This window comes from Malaclemys terrapin, chromosome 4, assembly GCF_027887155.1.
Source record: "Malaclemys terrapin pileata isolate rMalTer1 chromosome 4, rMalTer1.hap1, whole genome shotgun sequence".
In the NCBI taxonomy this organism is placed as follows: Eukaryota; Metazoa; Chordata; order Testudines; family Emydidae; genus Malaclemys; species Malaclemys terrapin.
The window spans coordinates 30107985-30126547 of NC_071508.1; the positions used below are offsets into that span (position 1 = coordinate 30107985).

General features: G+C 52.9%; 1 protein-coding gene across 1 annotated transcript in view; it reads right to left on the reverse strand.

Annotated features, from left to right (window-relative positions):
- Positions 1-13780, reverse strand: part of SHISA4 (shisa family member 4) — a 42349-nt gene extending 28569 nt beyond the window's left edge. The window contains exon 1 of the mRNA XM_054028272.1: positions 13268-13780. Within this exon, the coding sequence (XP_053884247.1) occupies positions 13268-13340 (73 nt within the window). The 5' untranslated portion in view covers positions 13341-13780. The remainder of the gene's footprint in view (positions 1-13267) is intronic.
- Between the last annotated feature and the right edge of the window lie 4783 nt (positions 13781-18563).

The window sequence follows — 18563 nt, forward strand, 5'->3', positions numbered from 1 at the left end:
TACTTGACAAATGTGTTTGTTGGAGAACGTGATAGCTAACACATTTTCAATACTACTGCAGACAGGGCAAACTGTCATTTTAAGGTGTTAGCTAGTTTGAAACTACAAGGGGCGAAGCCTACACTTGGATTTCGAAACGTGCCAGTGATCACCTTTTCAAAATACGCTTTTTCCTCATGACAAGAAACCCTTGTTGGCATACTCACTCAAGGCCAAGAACTCATGGCTCATAAAGACTGAACTGCCTGCCCTCACAGAAGAAGCCCCCCAGAGCAGGGCTGAGCCTGCTGGCAGGGCAGTGTGTATTCATTTAAATGTATACTGTGTAATAATAGTTATTGCTCAGGCTTTGGTGTCCTTGATTTTTTTTAAAAATACACTAAAATAAACAGACCTGTCTTTCCTTTCTAGATAAGTTCAGACACACAGTGGCAAGAGAAATGTGAATGGAGTGAGTCGACCCCCAGAATCCCACCCCAGCCTTACCCAGCCCCCGTTTCTTCATGAGCCTGAAGATAACGTGGGCTTTGCAGAGCTCCATGAAGGCTGATAAACTTGGGCTGTGATGGGCTTCTGGGGGAAGAAAGGAGTGAGTCACAAAGGCCCAGGGCCCATTGCCCCCTCTCTCTTACACTGAAGGGCCTTCAGAGCTGGCTAGGGTTGCCAGGTGTCTGGTTTTTAACCAGAATGCCCGGTCGAAAAGGGACCCTGGCGGCTCTGCTCAACACTGCTGACCGGGTCGTTAAAAGTCCAGTCGGCGGCACAGCGGGGCTAAGGGTCTGCGCAGCTCCCAGAACCAACGGCATGTCCTCCCTCCAGCTCCTAAGCATAGGGTCAGTCAGGGAGCTCCGCTTGCTGTCCCCACCCCAAGAGCCAGCTCCGCAGCACCTGCAGATGGGGCAGTGCGCAGAGCCGCCTGGCCGCACCTCCACGTAGGAGCTGGAGTGGGGAGATGCCGCTGCTTCCAAGAACCGCCTGAGGTAAGCGCCACCCGGAGCCTGCACCCCTGACCCACCCACCCACCCTAACCCCCTGCCCCAGCCCTGATCCCTCTCCCGCCCTCCAAACCCCTCGGTTCCAACCCAGAGCACCCTCCTGCACCCCAAACCCCTCATCCCCAGCCCCACCACAGAGCCCTCCCCGCCAGCCAGAGTCCTCCCCCCCCCCGCACCCCAGCCCCGCTCCCGCCCTCTGAACCCCTCGGTTGCAGCCCAGAACACCCTCCTGCATCCCAAACCCCTTATCCCCAGCCCAGACCCTCCACCCCCAGCCGGAGCCTGCACACACACCTGCACCCCAACCCCCTGCACAAGCCAGCAGCCCCCTCCCACACTCTGAACCCCTCAGCCCCACTCCAGAGCCCCATCCTGCACCCAAAACCCCTCATCCCTGGCCCCACCCCAGAGCCCATGCCCACAGCCGGAGCCCTCACCCCCTCCCGCATCCCAACCCACTGCCTCAGCCTGAACCCCCCTCCCGCACCCTGAACTCATTTCTGGCCCCACTGCAGAGTCCTCACTCCCAGACAGAGCCCTCACCCCCTCCTATACCCCAACACCTGAGTCAGCCCGGTGAAAATGAGCGCTTCATCAGGGGAAGTCTGAGTCGCAAGACTTAGGTCCCTAGCTTCAGTCTGGGTCACCGTGATTTTGGACATTGGACTATAACCTATGGAATTTATTCTGAAAATTTTTTTTGCAACCCTAAAGCTCACCATCTCTCTCCTATGAAACTGACCTAAGAACTTTATTTATATTTGTATGTGTAATGATCTTTGAATCTCTCTCTCTTTTCTTTTTAAATAAATCTTAGTTTAGTTAATAAGAATATGCTATAAGTGAATCTTTGGGTAAGCAAGTGACAGAGAGAGGGGAGGATGGAGTGGGCGGGGCTTTGGGGAAGGGGCAAGGTAGATCTTGGGTTGCCCTTAAATTCAAAAAGTGATCTTGGGCATAAAAAGGTTGGAGACCACTACTCTATTATATGGTTGTAGTATTGAAACAACCAGAATATGTTTGAAAGTGCTATTCTATTCTACTATCTATGTGGCTGTTTTTTTGTTGTTTTTTTCGCTTAAAAGTCTCATCCATTTCCTTTGAGGCTAGAATTTTCATACCAGATATGAATAATGTTGAGAAATTGCAATAAAATTAGTTTGTTCCCTTTTGAATTGTGTGAGTAAAAACAACCTTTTTGTGCCTTTAAAAATTTGTTCAGTTATGTTTTTGCATTTGGATAGCTAAAAACAGCTTTTTTGAGGGGTCCAAACTACTTCACTAAGTTTGAGAAACTTTGCTTTCAAGAGAACAGAGTTCTGAATGTTTGAAAATCTTGGGTCTCAAACCCAACTTTTTTTGAGTGTGTACAAACCCCATGCACATGCAAATTTTGGAATCTAGACCATCACCAGTGTTTTAAACATGTGCACATAGGGTGTACCAAACTTTCTCAAAAGCAGGCCTTGATCTTCATATGTACACTATTATATTTTCCATAATAATGATACTCAACAGCTTGCAGCCAAGAAACTCAAAGCATTTCACAAATATTAGTTATGATTTACAACCTCTGGGAGGTAGTTAAGTTTCATTATCTCCATTTTACAGATCAGAAGCACAGAGGACAAAAGATTTGCTCAAGTTAAGTGACAGAGACTATAACCCTGGTCTCCTGACTCCCACAGCTATGTTCTAGTTACTGAACCAGACTGCCTCTTTCCCAAGGCCTGAGGTCCAAATGATTGCACTGTGATATTGGATTTTTCTGTGGTTCCAGACCTGGGGGAAGTTTTGTCCCCGCAGATCTTTCTGGATAGCAGACAACAAGATTCTTTCTTCTAATGAATGAAGAACCTTCCTCAGTAGTCTTTTCCTGTAGCAAAAATATCACCCCACTTAACTGTTCTGCTTGTCACCTGTGCTCAGTGTTATAGATGTTAATGCTAGTGCTCTAAGAAACTCTCAGTTATTTTGCAAATGTGACAAAGCAATGAGTGTGGGATGAATAACTTATGGGAAGCACAAGACACTGCAATGGAAAAAGTTGTTGGGAAGAGCACACAGTATCTATCCCTTGGCTTCAGGTTGAAGGAACAGGGTTGTGTTGGCTTGAATGGGCAAGACCTCCCTGCTGTTAAAAACTAGGAAGTGCTGGTTGTGGTTAGTGATTGGCTAGGAGTCCTCCTTAGAGACAGACTCCGTGGAGCTGATGCAAGTCTGGGAACACATACTAGTACGCAGAGACTGAGATTGGGGAAAGTAAGTGGAATGCAGGGCCGGCTCTAGGCACCAGCAAAACAAGCTGGTGCTTGGGGCAGCACATTTTTAGGGGCGGCATGGCCGGCGCCAGAATGCCGCCCCTAAAAATGTGCCCCGGCTGCCCTAGCTCACCTCCGCTGCTGCTGCCACGGCGCCCGAAACAGCTGATTCGCGCGCCGCTACTCGCCCTCCCTCCCAGGCTCTCAAGTCTGGGAGGGAGGGAGAGCAGCGGCGCGCGAATCAGCTGTTTCGCATGCCGCGGCGGCTCGGGGTCTCCCCCTCTTTCCCAGGCTCTCAAACCTGGGAGGGAGGGGGAGATCCCAAGCAGCCGTTTTGCGCGCCGCTGCTCCCCCTCCCTCCCAGGCTTGAGAGCCTGGGAGGGAGGGGGAGAAGCGGCGCCCGCGCCGCGGCCACTCGGAGTCTCCCCCTCCCTCCCAGGCTCTCAAACCTGGGAGGGGAGGGAGACTCCGAGTGGCCGCGGCGCAGGCGCCGCTTCTCCCGCTCCCTCCCTCCCTCCTTCCTAGGCTTGAGAGCCTGGGGGGAGGAGGCAGGGCTGGGGATTTGGGGAAGGGGCAGAGTTGAGGCGGGGCCGGGGGTGGGGTAATTAAAGAACGGGGGGGGGGGGGGGGCGGCCAAAATTGTTTTTGCTTTGGGCGGCAAAAATCCTAGAGCCGGCCCTGGTGGAATGGGCCAAAGTAGTGCCCCGATAAGCGAAACTGCCTGCTGTTGTGCCAGATGTGCCATGTCAGGCGCATTATATAGTTTTGCCTATCTTCTGCTTCAGTTTTAATAACAGTGTGGATATAGTGCTGGTAACTGCCCTGGGGACGAAGCCCTCTGTTTATCTACAGGACAGCAGCAGGGCGAGCTCCCAACCTCCCCACCCAGCCAGGCAGAGACCCGGGAGTCACCTTCACAGCAGGGCCTCCCAGCCTGACCCCACAGCAGCAGCAGTGCCATTTATGGGAAGAGAAAACCCCTATTAGGGACCCTCCCACCCAGACAGGCCAAGACTCATCTGTGGTGTTTGGGTGTTGAGCCTGTGTGGGGTTTACTTGGTCCTGGCTTGTTGCCTTTCAGCTGGTGCTTTGCTTACCTGAGCACAAAGTCTTCTCGACACTGAGGTGGCTGAGAGACGTAGCAGGTGGGTGGGTACCTCTCTCTATCCCGCTCCAGTGGGAGGATACTAGCTGCTGGATACAGTACTTGTGGATACAGTACTGCTGGATACAGTACTACCAGCAGAGCTGGATACAGTATTTGTGGGCCCTGCTCTTCTCTGGTGAGAGGCTGGGTTTTGAAGTGGTGGGTGATGGGGGAGTGTGAGGAGGCGGCTGTGTGGTATGTTTGGTGGGGTTCAGTGAACCTAGAAGGTGTGATAATATGGCATCCCTACTCCCATGCCTCAGGGCTGGGGCAGGGGCTTGGGCTGCAGGAGGGGATGAGGGGTGCAAGCTCTGGGAGGGTGTTTGGATGCAGGAGGTGGCTCCAGGCTGGGGCAGAGTGTTGGGGTGCAGGAGGGGGTGTGGGGTGCTGGCTCTGAGAGGGAGGGCAGGGCTTGGGCACAGTGTTGGGGTGCAGGTTGGGGGTACAGGGTGCTGGCTCTGGGAGGAGGCTCAGGGCTGGGTCAGGGACTTGGGGTGCAGGAGGGAGTGAGGGGTGCAGGAAGGGGTACGGGGTGCTGGCTCCCACCAGGCGGCACTTACCTCGGTCAGTGGCGCAGCGAGGCTAAGGCAGGCTCCCTGCCTGCCGCAGGCCCACACTGCTCCCGGGGGCCAACGTGCCCCTGCAGCCCCGGGTGGGGAGGTGGAGGGGGTCATGTGGCGCTGTGCACTGCCCCTCGCTGCAGGCACCGCCCCAAAGCCCCCATTGGCCACAGTTCCCCGTTCCTGGCCAATGGGAGATGTGGGGGTGGTGCTTGCAGGCAGGAGCAGCGTGTGGAGACCCCTGCCCCCAACACAGGCCGTGGGGGCATGCTGGCCACTTCTGAGGCCGGCGTGGGGCCCTGGCAGGCAGGGAGCCTGGCTTAGTGGCAGGCAGCCCTGCTGCACCACCGCAGCCGGAGATCGCGATTGACTGGGAGAGTCCCCAAGATGGTCCAGTCAATCACGATCAACAGGTTGGTGACCACTGTACTAGAGAAAACTGGGTTCTGAAACCAGGGACTGTACTCCCTTATTTTTTGTTCTGCACTAATGTTTAGGGCAGGGGTCGGCAACCTATGAGACACGTGCCAAAGGTGGCACGCAAGCTGATTTACTGTGGTATGCTGCTGCTGGCCTGAGGTTCCGGCCGCCGGCCCCACTCAGCCCGCTGCTGGCCTGGATGGACGGAACCCCAGGCCGGCAGCGGGCTGAGCGGGGCTGGCAGCGGGGACCTCGGCTGGCAGGGTCTGGAGGATGGAACCCCAGACCAGCAGCAGGCTGAGTGGATCAGCCTGCTGCCGGCCTGGGATCCCAGCCATCGGTCCGCTCAGTCCGCTGCCAGTCTGGGGTTCCATCCTCCGGCCCCTGTAAATGTAAAATGTATTACTGGCACGTGAAACCTTAAATTACCGCGAATAAATGAAGACTTGGCACACCACTTCTGAAAGGTTGCCAACCCCTGGTTTAGGGTGACCACATATCCAGAATTCTTCCCCTTTAACAAACCAGGTCCTGGTGTCCGCTCAGATTATAGGGACATAGAATGGGAAGGGATCTCCTGGGTCATCTAGTCCAGTCCCTGCTCTTGCTGGCAAACCCAGCACATAATCCCCTTCATGAATTTATCAGGCTCCAATTTAAAATGAGTTAGGTTGTTTGCCCCCCACACTGCTCCTAGTGGGAGGCAGTTCCAGACCATCACATCCCTCCTCTGATGGTTAGAAACTTCCTTCTCATTTCCAGTCTTCATTTACTCATGGCCAGTTTATCCCCATTTCTTCTTGTGCCAACATTGTCTTTTAGCTTCAACAGCTCTTCACCCACCTTGGTGTTTGCCCCCCCACCCCTGATGTATTTATAGAGAACAACTAGATCCCCTCTCAGCCTGTGTTGTGCTAGACCAGTGGTTCTCAAACTTTTGTATTGGTGACCCCTCTCACATAGCTAGGGTGACCAGATGTCCTGATTTTATAGGGACAGTCCCGATTTTGGGGGCTTTTTCTTATATAGGCACCTATTACCCCCCATCCCCATCCCGATTGTTTACATTTGCTATCTGGTTACCCTACACATAGAAAGCCTCTGAGTGTGACCCCCTGTAGTGGGACGGCTGCCCCACTCCTGAGGAACAGGGGTTGAAAGCAGCCCTGGAGAGGGCTGCGGCTGTGAAGAAAGCCTCGGCTGATTGGGGAACCAGCCACAGATGCAGCCACACCCCAATCAGGGCCCAGCTGGCCCTTATAAGAGGGCAGTGGGCCAGAAGCACACAGAGTCTCTCTCTGGCAGTAGAGAGAGACGGGCCTGGCTGCTTGGGAGCAGAGCAGAGCATCTAGAATGGAGCAGAGCTGGGGGAAGGCTAGAGGAGCTGGGGGAGCTCCAGCCTGGAAAACCCCCAGGCTGCAGGCCTTTGATGGAAGGCCATGAAGGGTACTGGAGTTGCAGAGGTGCAGCCCAGGGTAGGCAGAGGCAGCAGGTCCAAACACCCCTTGCCAATGATGAGTGGCCTTTGCAGACTGCAGTCTGCCCCAGTGACCAGGGGCTAGATGGTGACTGGCAGTAGCCACTGAGGCGAGGTGGGGATAGGGGGTTGGGGGTTCCCTGGGGAGGGGAGACCGAGATCTGAGGGGGTACTGCCAAGGGGCAGCACCCAATGTAAAGGGGAACCGGGGTCTGGGAGGGACACAGGGGCCAGCGGCAAGCAGGACATCGGCCAGTAGAGGGCGCTCAGGTGCTGGAAAAGCTAATTCCCTGGACAACCAACAGGAGGCGCTGCGCCGGTGAGTCACCCCGTTACACCCCCCTTATAAATTAAAAGCACTTTTTTATATAGTTAACACTATTATAAGTGCTGGAGGCAAAGCGGGGTTTGGGGTGGAGGCTGACAGCTCATGACCCCCCCCCATGTAATAACCTCGCGACCCCCTGAGGGGTCCCAACCCCCAGTTTCAGAACCCCTGTGCTAGACTAAACAAGCCAAGCTCATCCAGCCTTCTCTCATAATATAGGCCTTTCATTCCCCTGATCATCCTCGTAGCTCTTCGCTACACCTGTTCCACTTTAAATTCATCTTTCTTGAACATGAGTGATCAGAATTGCACACAGTATTCCAAATGAGGTCTTATCAGGGCTTTCTACAATGGCATTAATACTTCTCTGTCTTTTCTGGAAATGCCTCACCTTATACATCCTAGGACAGCATTTGCCTTTTTCACGGCCGCATCACATTTGTGGCTCATAGTCATCCTGTGATCAATTAATACACCCAGGTCTCTCCTCCTCTGTCATATCCAACTGATGAGGCCCCAGCTTACAGCAGAAATTCTTGTTATTAGTCCCTAAGTGCATAACCTTGCACTTTGTACTATTGACTTTCATTCCATTTCTATTTCTCCAGTCCTCTAAGTCATCCAATTCTTCCTTTACAATATTCCGATCCTCCTCTGTATTGGTGATGTCTCCCAACTTTGTGTCACCAGCAAATTTCACTAGCTCATGTCCTCTTTTTGTGCCAGGGTCATTAATTAAACTATTAAATAAGATCTGTCCTAACTCCCTGAGGACCTCCACTAGTAATTTCGCTGTACCGTGATAGTGCTTCCCTTTAGCCAGTTCCTTACCCATATTCTCCATCTTAACTAATAATTTCCCATATTGTACTATATCAAATGTTTTACTGAAGTCCCGATAGATCAGATCCACTGCATTTCCCTTTGCTAAGAAATTAGTTATCTTATCAAAGAAAGATAGCAAGTTAGTATGGCATGATCTACCTTTGGTAAACCCATGTTGTATTTTATTCCATTTTCCATTTACCTCCATGTCTAATTATTTTTTTCTTTCAGAATTTGTTCCTAAGCCTTGCATGCTATTTAGGTCAGACTAATGGGCCTGTAGTTTTCTGGATTACTTTTTTCTCCTCCTTCTTAAATATAGGTCTACAACATTTGCTATTCTCCAATCATATAGTACTAGCCCAATTTGATCATTAATTACAAATCCTTGCCACTGGACTTGCACTTTAATGTGTCAGTTCTTTCTGTATTCTGGTCTGGAGATCCCCCCAACTTGAATGCATTAAACTCTATGTTTTCCTTCCTCCATGGATTTGGTAGTTTCCATTTCTATATACTCATTCCCATCAGCCGTCCTGCCTTTGCCCCTATGTTTAGAGCCCTGCGCAGATACACACTCCTGTCCAGGAGCGTGCAAGCTGCTTGCACACTCTAGTGTGAACAGGGATAGCTGCCGGGGAACTGGTGCCCACCCTAGAGGGCAGGCTTGGGGGCGGTACAGCCACATTGGAGGAGCTGCCGGGGCTGGGCATTGGCTCTTGTGAGCAACGGCCCAATATGCTGCTGTTTTCGCCACTGCAGTTCGTGGCCCAGTTGCCGGGCATGGCCCTGCTGGTCTCGCTTGTTGTCACTAGAGCCCTGCAAATCCACAGATATCCGCTTTATATCCATGGATATAAATTGTTTATCTGCACAGGGCTCTACCCATGTTCTACATCACCGTTATTATTGACAACTGAGGAAAATTATTCATTTAGTTTTGGAGCTGTACCTAGATTATCCTTACTCTCTACCTCATCCTCACTGCATAGCAGCCCCACTCTTTTCCTAAAGAACCTTTTACTATTTATTTTATTTTCCTTCTAATTCAGCTTCACTTCCAGCAACTCTCTTTATTCCTACACTCTCTGATACCCAAAACAGAGCTTTCTTTGCTGATCAATCCCTCCTTCCATTCTTTGTAGGCCTCTGCTTACTCCTGATATCCTTTTTGAAGTGTTTATTCATTCAGTTAGATCTGGAGTCCTTCCCTACAAATTTTATGCCCTTGTTTGGGATGCAAATTCCAGATGGAATTTCTTTAAGTCAAAGGTAGAAAAAGTAAGTCTCCTCCACATTGAAGTCCCTGAGCTCTACAGTCCAGTTGATTTCACTAACTAGTTCCCTTAATTTATCAAATTCTTCCCTTTTGCAATTGAAAACCTTAGTTATGACCTGATTTTGATTATCCGTTTGATTATCCTTCCATTTGATTTAAACTGAATCAACTTGTGATCACTTGATCCAGCGTTATTTTCTACAACCAGCTCTTCTATACTGTCCTCACTACTTACACCAAAACCAAGTCTAAAATAGCATCCCCTCAGGTTGGTTCAGTGACTACTTGGTGAAGAAATCTGTTAGCTATCACATCCAGAAATAAGTGGGCCCTACCATCACCTTTCCCTTTTTTTCCCCCTTAACAACACATACCTTCAACACTTGTCTTCCAGCTATTAGTGCTAGTCCACCATGTTTCTGTTATCCCTATAATGCCCTTCACCAATAGTTCCCATTCCTCCATTTTGCCGCCAAGACCATAGGCACCGACTCCATGGGTGCTCCAGGGCTGGAGCACCCATGGAGAAAAATTGGTGGGTGCTCAGCACCCACCGGCAGCTCCCTTCCCCCCCCAGCTCACCTCCGCCTCTGCTCCGCCTCCTCCCCTGAGCGCGCCGTGTACCCGCTTTTTCCCCCTATCTCCCAGCGCTTGCAACGCGAAACAGTTGTTTCATGTGGCTGGGAGGGGGGAGGAGGAGGGGAACGCAGCGCACTCGGGGAAGAGGCGGGACCGGGGCAGGGATTTGGGGAAGGGGTCCAATAGGGGCAGGGAGGGGGCGGAGTTGGGGCAGGGACTTTGGGGAAGGAGTTGGAATGGGGGTGGGACAGGGCGGGGAAAGGGTGGAGTCGGGACAGGGCGGAGGGGCACGAGCACCCACCGGCGCCGGGGAAAGTTGGCGCCTATGGCCGAGGCTCCTCGCATTAGCACAAAAACATCTCAATTGTTTTCTCTCTGACCTCACTCAACTTCTTAGCAGGATTTGGCATAGTCCTTTTGCTGTCCATATGCCTATCTTCTGGTGTTCATTTATCCATTACTATATTCTCACTTACCTGATTTTCCTATTCCTGTATATTAAAATCATGTGTGAAGATTAAACAAGTCTCTCCTAACTTCTAGCAATGAAACCAATAAAAGAGGAAGAGATTGGAAGAATGCAGAATAAGTGTATGTCTTCACTACCCGCCAGATCAGCGGGTAGCAATCGATCTATCGGGGATCGATTTATCACGTCTCATCTAGACGTGATAAATCGATCCTGGAACGCGCTCCCCGTCGACTCCGGAACTCCACCAGGGCGAGAGGCGGAAGTGGAGTCGACGGGGGAGCCGCGGTCATCGATCCCGCGCCGTGAGGATGGGAGGTAAGTCGATCTAAGATACGTCGACTTCAGCTACGCTATTCTCATAGCTGAAGTATCTTAGATTGATTTCCCCCCTCCCCAGTGTAGACCAGCCCTAAGAGAGAGGTAGGAAGACGGAAAGCAGAGCCACTAAATAAAGCATCAATTAGGGTCTTGCAATAGACCTTTAAACCGATAACAAATATGAGATGTGTTAAAGCTGGACAATACATGCAGACACCAAGAGTAAGCAGCATGACACTGCTAGTGTAACCCACACACCTCCCGGCCAGTGGGAGTGTGGAAATGGTGCTTGGGGCGTGGGCAGCGCGCTGAGCCCCATGGCCCCCCGCCTAGGAGCCAGACTTGCTGCTGGCCGCTTCCGGGGCGCAGCGCAGTATCGGAACAGGTAGGGACTAGCCTGCCTTAGCTGGGCAGCACTGCCGACGGGACTTTAAACAGCCCGGTCAGTGGTGCTGACCAGAGCCACTGCGACCCAGTACTTTACATTCTGTGACCCAGTACTGGGTCATGACCCGCAGTTTAAAAACCACTGCTCTAGTGGAACTGAGACCACTTAGAGATTGATGAGTCTGCTACAGCCTTAGCTAAGAGCCATGTGGCTTTTAGCTCATGCAGCAGAGCAGGGGTGGGCAAACTTTTTGGCCCGAGGGCCACATCTGGGTATGGAAATTGGATGGTGGGCCATGAATGCTCACAAAATTGGGGGTTGGGGTGTGTGGGGGGGGTGCAGGCTCTGGGGTGGGGCTGGGGATGAGGGGTTGGAGGTGCAGGAGAGTGCTCCGGGCTGGGACCAAGGGGTTCGGAGGGCGGGAGGGGGATCAGGGCTCGGGCAGGGGCGTGGGGGGATGGCTCAGGGGTGCAAGCTTCAGGTGGTGCTTACCTCAAGGTGCTCCCAGAAGCAGGACATGTCCCCCCTCCAGCTCCTAAGCAGAGGCATGACCAGGCAGCTTTGTGCCCTGCCCCATCCGCAGGTGCTGCTCCTGCAGCTCCCATAGGCCGCGGTTCCCAGCCAATAGGAACTGCGGGGATGGCGCTTGGGGTGGGGGCAGTGTGCAGAGCCCCTTGGCTGCTCCTGTACATAGGAGCCAGATGGGGGACATGCCGCTGCTTCCGGGAGACACGCAGAGTCATGGCACACGCGGAGCAGGGCAAGCCCCCAACCCCACTCCCCAGCTGGAGCTCGAGGGCTGGATTAAAACGTCTGAAGGACTAGATGTAGCCCCCGGGCCATAGTTTGCCCACCCCTGCAGTAGAGGCTCAGGCATTTAGCTCCAGAGGTTCCAGGTTGAATCCTGCCCGCAGGTCGTCCTCGCTCCCAAACACACCCATCCCGTTTCCCCATTACCTCATCACTCCACACACTCTCCCCCCCCGACACCCAGCCCCACGTTCCCCCATTACCTCAGCACCCCCCACACACTCCCACCCGCATCCAGCCCCACATTCCCCCATTACCTCAGCACCCCACACACGCTCCCCCCCACATCCAGCCCCATGTTCCCCCATTACCTCAGCACCCCACACATGCTCCCCCCCGCATCCAGCCCCACGTTACCCCAATACCTCAGCACCGCCCACACACTCCTCCCATTTCCCTCAGTTACCTCATTACCTGCCATACACTCCCCCCGTACCCAACCTTACACTCTCCCCCCAGTTACCTCATCACCCCAAACATACTTCCACCTGCACCCAGCCCCATGCTCCCCTGTTACCTCAGCACCCCCCACACACCACAGGGTGATTACAGTTTTGTGAGGCCCTGGGCCAGAGCAAGTGGAGGCCCTCCCCCCCGCCCTCCGTCTGCAGTCCCTCCCCCCCGTCGCACTCCTGCTGGGGAAATGGGATCGGGGCACGTGAGCATGCCCCATCCCACCCCCCCACCTGGCACTCCTGCCAGGGAGCTGGTTCAGGGCACAGGGGTGCCCATTTTTCCAGGGCCCCCCAATTGTTAGCCCTGTTAGTCCAGTGGCTAATCCACCACTGCTATTCACTCCTCCCCGCAATCAACCCCACATTCCCACGTTAACTCAGCTCCCCTCACTTGCTCCCCCGTTATCTCAGCACCCCCACGTGCTCCCCCCATTATCTCAGCACTCCCCACACGTTCCCCCTACACCCAGCCCCATGATCCCCCATTACCTCAGCACCCATCATACACTCCCCACCGCACCCAACCCAACACTCCCCTCTACTGCAGCATGCCCCACGTGCTCTCTCTCCTGCACTCTGCTTCATGCCCCCACAGTTACCTCAGCACTCCCCACGCTCCCTGCACACAGCCCAGAGCTCTCTCTCTCCTGCTGCCCTGCATCTAGCCCCCCAGCTCTCTCCCCTATATTCTTCACCTGTATCCAACTCCATGCTCTCCCCTCCTGCTGCCCGCCCCCCCGTAGTTTTCATCCTGCACAGCCCCACTCCCACACTTCCATTTCCACACTGCCTCTCCGATCCCCACGCTCTCACCCGGCCCCAAACCCAGCCCCACGCTCTCCATGCTCCAGTGCCAGGTCTGAATTCACCCCCTATAGCCAGCCCCAGCCGCCCCATACCCAGCTCTGAGTTCACCCCCCGGGCCCGCCCCCATGCCCGGCCCAGGCTCTTACCCAGAGAAGCGGTCAGGCTGAAGAACACCATGGCCAGCAGGGGCCAGGCGGGTCGGGGGCCCCCATTCGCCATCCTCCTTCCGCTCCCCTGGAAGCACCAGGAGGCCGGTGGTGCCACGAGCCGCGGCTGGCAGGCGGAGCGATCCGCTCCGGCCCCGGCGGCGCAGGGAACCCGACCGACAGCGGCAGCTCCAGCCCCGCCGCCCCCTCCTCCTGGGCCGGCTTAACCCGGCCCCTGTCGCAGGGCTGCGAGAGCCGTGTCCAGCGCAGGCGGTGCCCAAGGCCAGTCCGGCGTCAGACCCCAAACAAAGAGAGCTGTCACCGTCAGTGCGTGTCCAGTGTGTGCATATGTGTGTGTGCCTAGTGTGTGTGCGTGCCCAGCGTATCTCCCTGTGTGTGTCTGTGTGTGCCCCGTGTGTCTCCCCCAGTGTGTGTGTGCTCAGTTTGTGTGCGTGCCTAGTGTGTGTGTGCTCATTGTGTCTCCGCCTGTGTATGTATGTGCCCAGTGTCTTCCCCAGTGTGTGTGTGTGCTCAGTTTGTGTGTGCGTGCCTAGTGTGTGTGTGTACTCGTGTCTCTGCCTGTGTATGTATGTGCCCAGTGTGTGTGTGTGTGTCCAGTGTGTGTGTGTGCATGCCTAGTGTGTGTGCCCAGTCTGTCTCCCGTAGTATGTGTATATGCGTGTTTCCAGTGTGTCTCCCGCCGTGTATGTCTGCCCAGCGTATCTCCCCCTATATCTCCCCCAGTGTGTGTGTGTGTGCTCATTGTGTCTCCGCCTGTGTATGTATGTGTGTGTGTGTGTGTGTGCATGCCTAGTGTGTGTGCCCAGTCTGTCTCCCGTAGTATGTGTATATGTGTGTTCCCAGTGTGTCTCCCGCCATGTGTATGTGTGCCCAGTGTGTCTCCCCCAGTGTGTGGAGCCCAGTGGGTGCGTTTGCCCCCAGTGTGTGTCTGTCTCCAGTGCATGTTCACATACCCTGTGTGTGTGTGTCTGCCCAGTGTGTCTCCCGCAGTGTGCGCATGCATGCGTGCCCAGTGTGTGTGTGTGCATGCATGCCCAGTGTGTCTCACCCAGTTAGGTTTGGAGTCTCCAGGAATTAAAGATAAAGTTTAATTAAAGATTAATGTCATGTGATGAAACCTCCAGGAATATGTCCAACTAAAATTGGCAACCCTATCCCGAGTGTGTGTGTGTGCCCAGTGTCTCCCTCAGTGTGTGTGTGTCTGCATGCCCAGTGTGTGTGCCCCGTGTGCATGCGTACCCAGTGATGTCTGTGCCCAGTGTGTCTGCCTCAATTGTGTGCATGCCCAGTGTGTGCACCCCCAATGTCTGCTCCCAGTATGTGTGTCCCCAGTGTGAATGTGTGTGTGAGCACACCCCCAATGTGTGTGTGCATGTGTCTGCCCCCAGTGTGTGTGTGTGACCCCAGTGAGTGTGTGTGTGCCCGGGGTGTGCATGGGTGGGTGTCCGCCCCCAGATGTGTTTCCAATATGTGTTATCCACAATGTGTATGCGTGTGCCCAGTGTATGTATGGGTGTGTGTCCACTCTCAGTGTGTGTGTCTGCCCCCAGTGTGTGTGTCTACCCAGTGTATGTGTGGGTGTGATGGCTTCCCCCCGGGGTGCAGCCTGGGACCGAGAGCCACTCGTGAATCACACAGAGAAAGGCACCAGCCAAATCCCCCCCAGTTCCCAGCACTGTACCTCAGGAATATACCGTCTTGCACTGCTCAAGATGGGCAGTGCAAATTTATTAATTGGTTCACCACTTCAGCAATGGAAAGTGGATATACACCAGCCTTTGCCAACCTGAGCAGATTCACCCCACACTTCATACAAACTCACTGGTAAAGATAAACAATTAAACAAATTTATTGACTATAAAAGGTAGATTTTAAGTGATATTAAGTGATCGGCAAAAAGTCAGAGTGGTTACCAAAATAAAATAAAATATAAGCATGCAGTCTGAACTCTCAACCCTATTAGACTGGGCAACATCTAGATTAACCCCACTGGATATTGCAGTCCTTAATATACAGGGTTGTTCCTTAAACCTGGGCCAATCTCCTCTTTTGGAGTCTTGTCTTCTTCTCAGTGTGTTGGTTGCTTGCAGCATAAGTGGGGGCAGGAGAAGGGCCCAGTAATGTCCGCTCTGTCTGTTTTATACCCTCAGTCCATGTGCTTGGGGAGCACAAGTCCAGGCATGTCTGGGTGGGCATTACTGAGTCTCCAGGCAAGGCTGAGCAATTCCCCTGGTGTGGCCTCATGTAGGTGAGTCATTGCATTGTAGCTCCTTTGTTGGACAATGGCTATTGATGGGTTGTTTGACACACTGCCTGGGCATTGGTTACTTTCCTTGCTGTTGCCTCTGGGGAGCTAATATCTAGCTGAGTCCCCAACTTACATCATGTTTTAGTGACAACCATACAACCCAATTCTCATAACTTCATATGCATTAATGATACACATATATGGATAGAGAAATTACTTTCAGCAGATCATAACCTTTCCCCTGATGCCTTACAAGGCATGCTTTATATGTAAGATCACGATTATATGAAAATGAGGAATATGGGGTTACAGTACGCTTCCCCAAGGTATACAATGTCACAGTGGGTCTCTGCCCCAGTCTGTGTGTGTGTGTCCAACTACAGTGTGTGTGTGTCCCCAGTGTGTGTGCATGTCCCCAGTGTGTGTGCATGTCCCCAGTATGTGTGTGTGTCAGCCCACAATATGTGTGTGTGTACCCAGTGTGCATATCCCTGTGTGGGTGTGGGTGTCCCTGCCTCCAGTATGCATGTGTGAATGCACCTCCAGTGAGTGTGTGTGTGTGTCCAGTGTGAGTAGGGTGTTTCCAGTCTCTGCTCCCAGTGTGTGTGTGTAGGTGTGTGCCACCAGTGTGTGCATGCGCCCCCTGTGTGTGGGTGTGTGCACGTGTGCCCCCAGTGCATGCCCCCAATGTGTGTGTGTGCTCCCAGTGTGCCCCCAGTGTGCATGTGCTGCCCCAGTGTCTATGTGTGTGCATGCCCCTAGTGTACATACACGTGCATGCATGTGTGCACCCTAGTGGGTGGGAGTGAGAGGAGACATGGTGCATGTGCATGCTTGCACCCTCACTATGAGCATACAGTGAGTGGGTGTGAGACACAGCATGCATGCGCGCACATCCCCAGTGTGTGCATGTCCATGTGCACACCCAGTGGGAGGCTAAGACAAGTGTATGTGTGCATGTCTGCAAGCGTGTGTGTGTGTGTGTGTGTGTGTGTGTATGCCCCCATGGATGAGTGTGAGACACAGTCTGTGTGTATGCCCCCCAGCAGGAGGGTGTGAGACAAGGGGTTTGTGTGTGTGAGAGAGAGTCATCAGGAGTCTGGGTACTGGCTAGGGTCCAGAGTCATCCCATGTTCCCCAGGACTAGAGAAGCTGCTCCCATGTCATTGATTCTTGGTGGCACTAGTATAAGATGAATTTGGTGGGTCTCCAATCCAGCTCCTATATCACAAACCCACCACTAGCTTTTTCAGTAACTCGCAGACTCAGCAGGCAGGCGAAGAGCTGCTTGGGCTGTGGAGTGTGAATGATCCCTGTCACCCCTAGAGGAAGTTCCCCTGGGATGAGGCCTGCTGGCAGGGCAGTGTGTCTGAGCAGTCTGCCCGGCTACTGCCTTGCAGATAGAGGATTCCATTCATCGGGGTCATTAAAGAGATGCCATTCACCAACATTAAATCCACCCACCATTTGTTTTATACTTCAGTATATTGTCATGCAAATTATCTCCACATATGCAAATTATCATATTGAATAATTTGCATAAAATGATTGGGCAACAGGAAGCTGGTCCTTATTCTCCATTGCACTAGATACACACATAAACCAAGCTCTGTTTCCTAGGAGACTCTGGAGAAGGAAGATCGTCTTTCCATGCTAATGCCCAGAGCAAAATGTTCATGGAAATCCATCCAGAAAATATACCATAGAGGAGCAGGAGTTCCTCTTTCACAGGAATAATTGCCAGGATGTGTTGGGAGCTCTTTAAAGTTGTGGGAACTGGGGGAGGCCCTCCTGACACCGTTGTCAGTGTGCCCCCAACTATGTCACCATACAGAGCTGCCTGCTGGGGAGTGGGTGATAGCAGGGTAATACCCGTATAGAGCCCCCTGCTGGGGAAGGAGATAGTAACAGGGTAATACATGCACAAATTCCTTTGCTGTGGAGTGGGGGGAAGAGGGATGGTAACAAAGTAACACCCGCACAGATCCCCCTGCTGCACAGGGGGGTAGGGGAGGGGAAGGGGAATGATAGCAGAGTAACACCTGCACGGAGCCCTCTATCGGGGACGGGAGGGTAACCATAGAATCACAGAATCATAGAAGATTAGGGCTGGAAGAGACCTCAGGAGGTCATCTAGTCCAACACCCTGCTCAAAGCAGAAACAACCCCAACTAAATCATCCCAGCCAGGGCTTTGTCAAGCCGTGCCTTAAAAACGTCTAAGGATGGAGATTCCACTACTTCCCTAGGTAACCCATTCCAGTGCTTCACCACCCTCCTAGTGAAATAGTTTTTCCTAATATCCACCTAGACCTCCCCCACTGCAACTTGAGACCATTGCTCCTTGTTCTGTCATCTGCCACCACTGAGAACAACCTAGCTCCATCCTCTTTGGAACTCCCCTTCAGGTAGTTGAAGGCTGCTATCAAATCCCGCCTCACTCTTCTTTTCTGCAGACTAAATAAGCCCAGTTCCCTCAGCCTCTCCTCATAAGTCATGTGCTCCAGCCCCCTAATCATTTTTGTTACCCTCTGCTGGACTCTCTCCAATTTGTCCACATCCTTTCTGTAGTGGTAGGCCCAAAACTGGACACAGTACTCCAGATATGGCCAGTGCCGAATAGAGGGGAATAGTCACTTCCCTCGATCTGCTGGCAATGCTCCTAATAATGCAGCCAATATGCCGTTAGCCTTTTTGGCAACAAGGGCACACTGTTGACTCATATCCAGTTTCTTGTCCATTGTAATCTCCAGGTCCTTTTCTGCAGAATTGCCGCGTAGCCAGTTGGTTCCCAGCCTGTAGCAGTGCATGGTATTCTTCCATCTTAAGTGCAGGACTCTGCACTTGTCCTTGTTGAACATCATCAGATTTCTTTGGGCCCAATCCTTCAATTTGTCTACGTCACTCTGGACCCTATCCCTACCCTCCAGAATATCTACCTCTCCCCCTTAGTGTCATTTGTGAACTTGCTGAAGGTGCAATCCATCTCATCATCCAGATCATCAATGAAGATGTTGAACAAACCTGA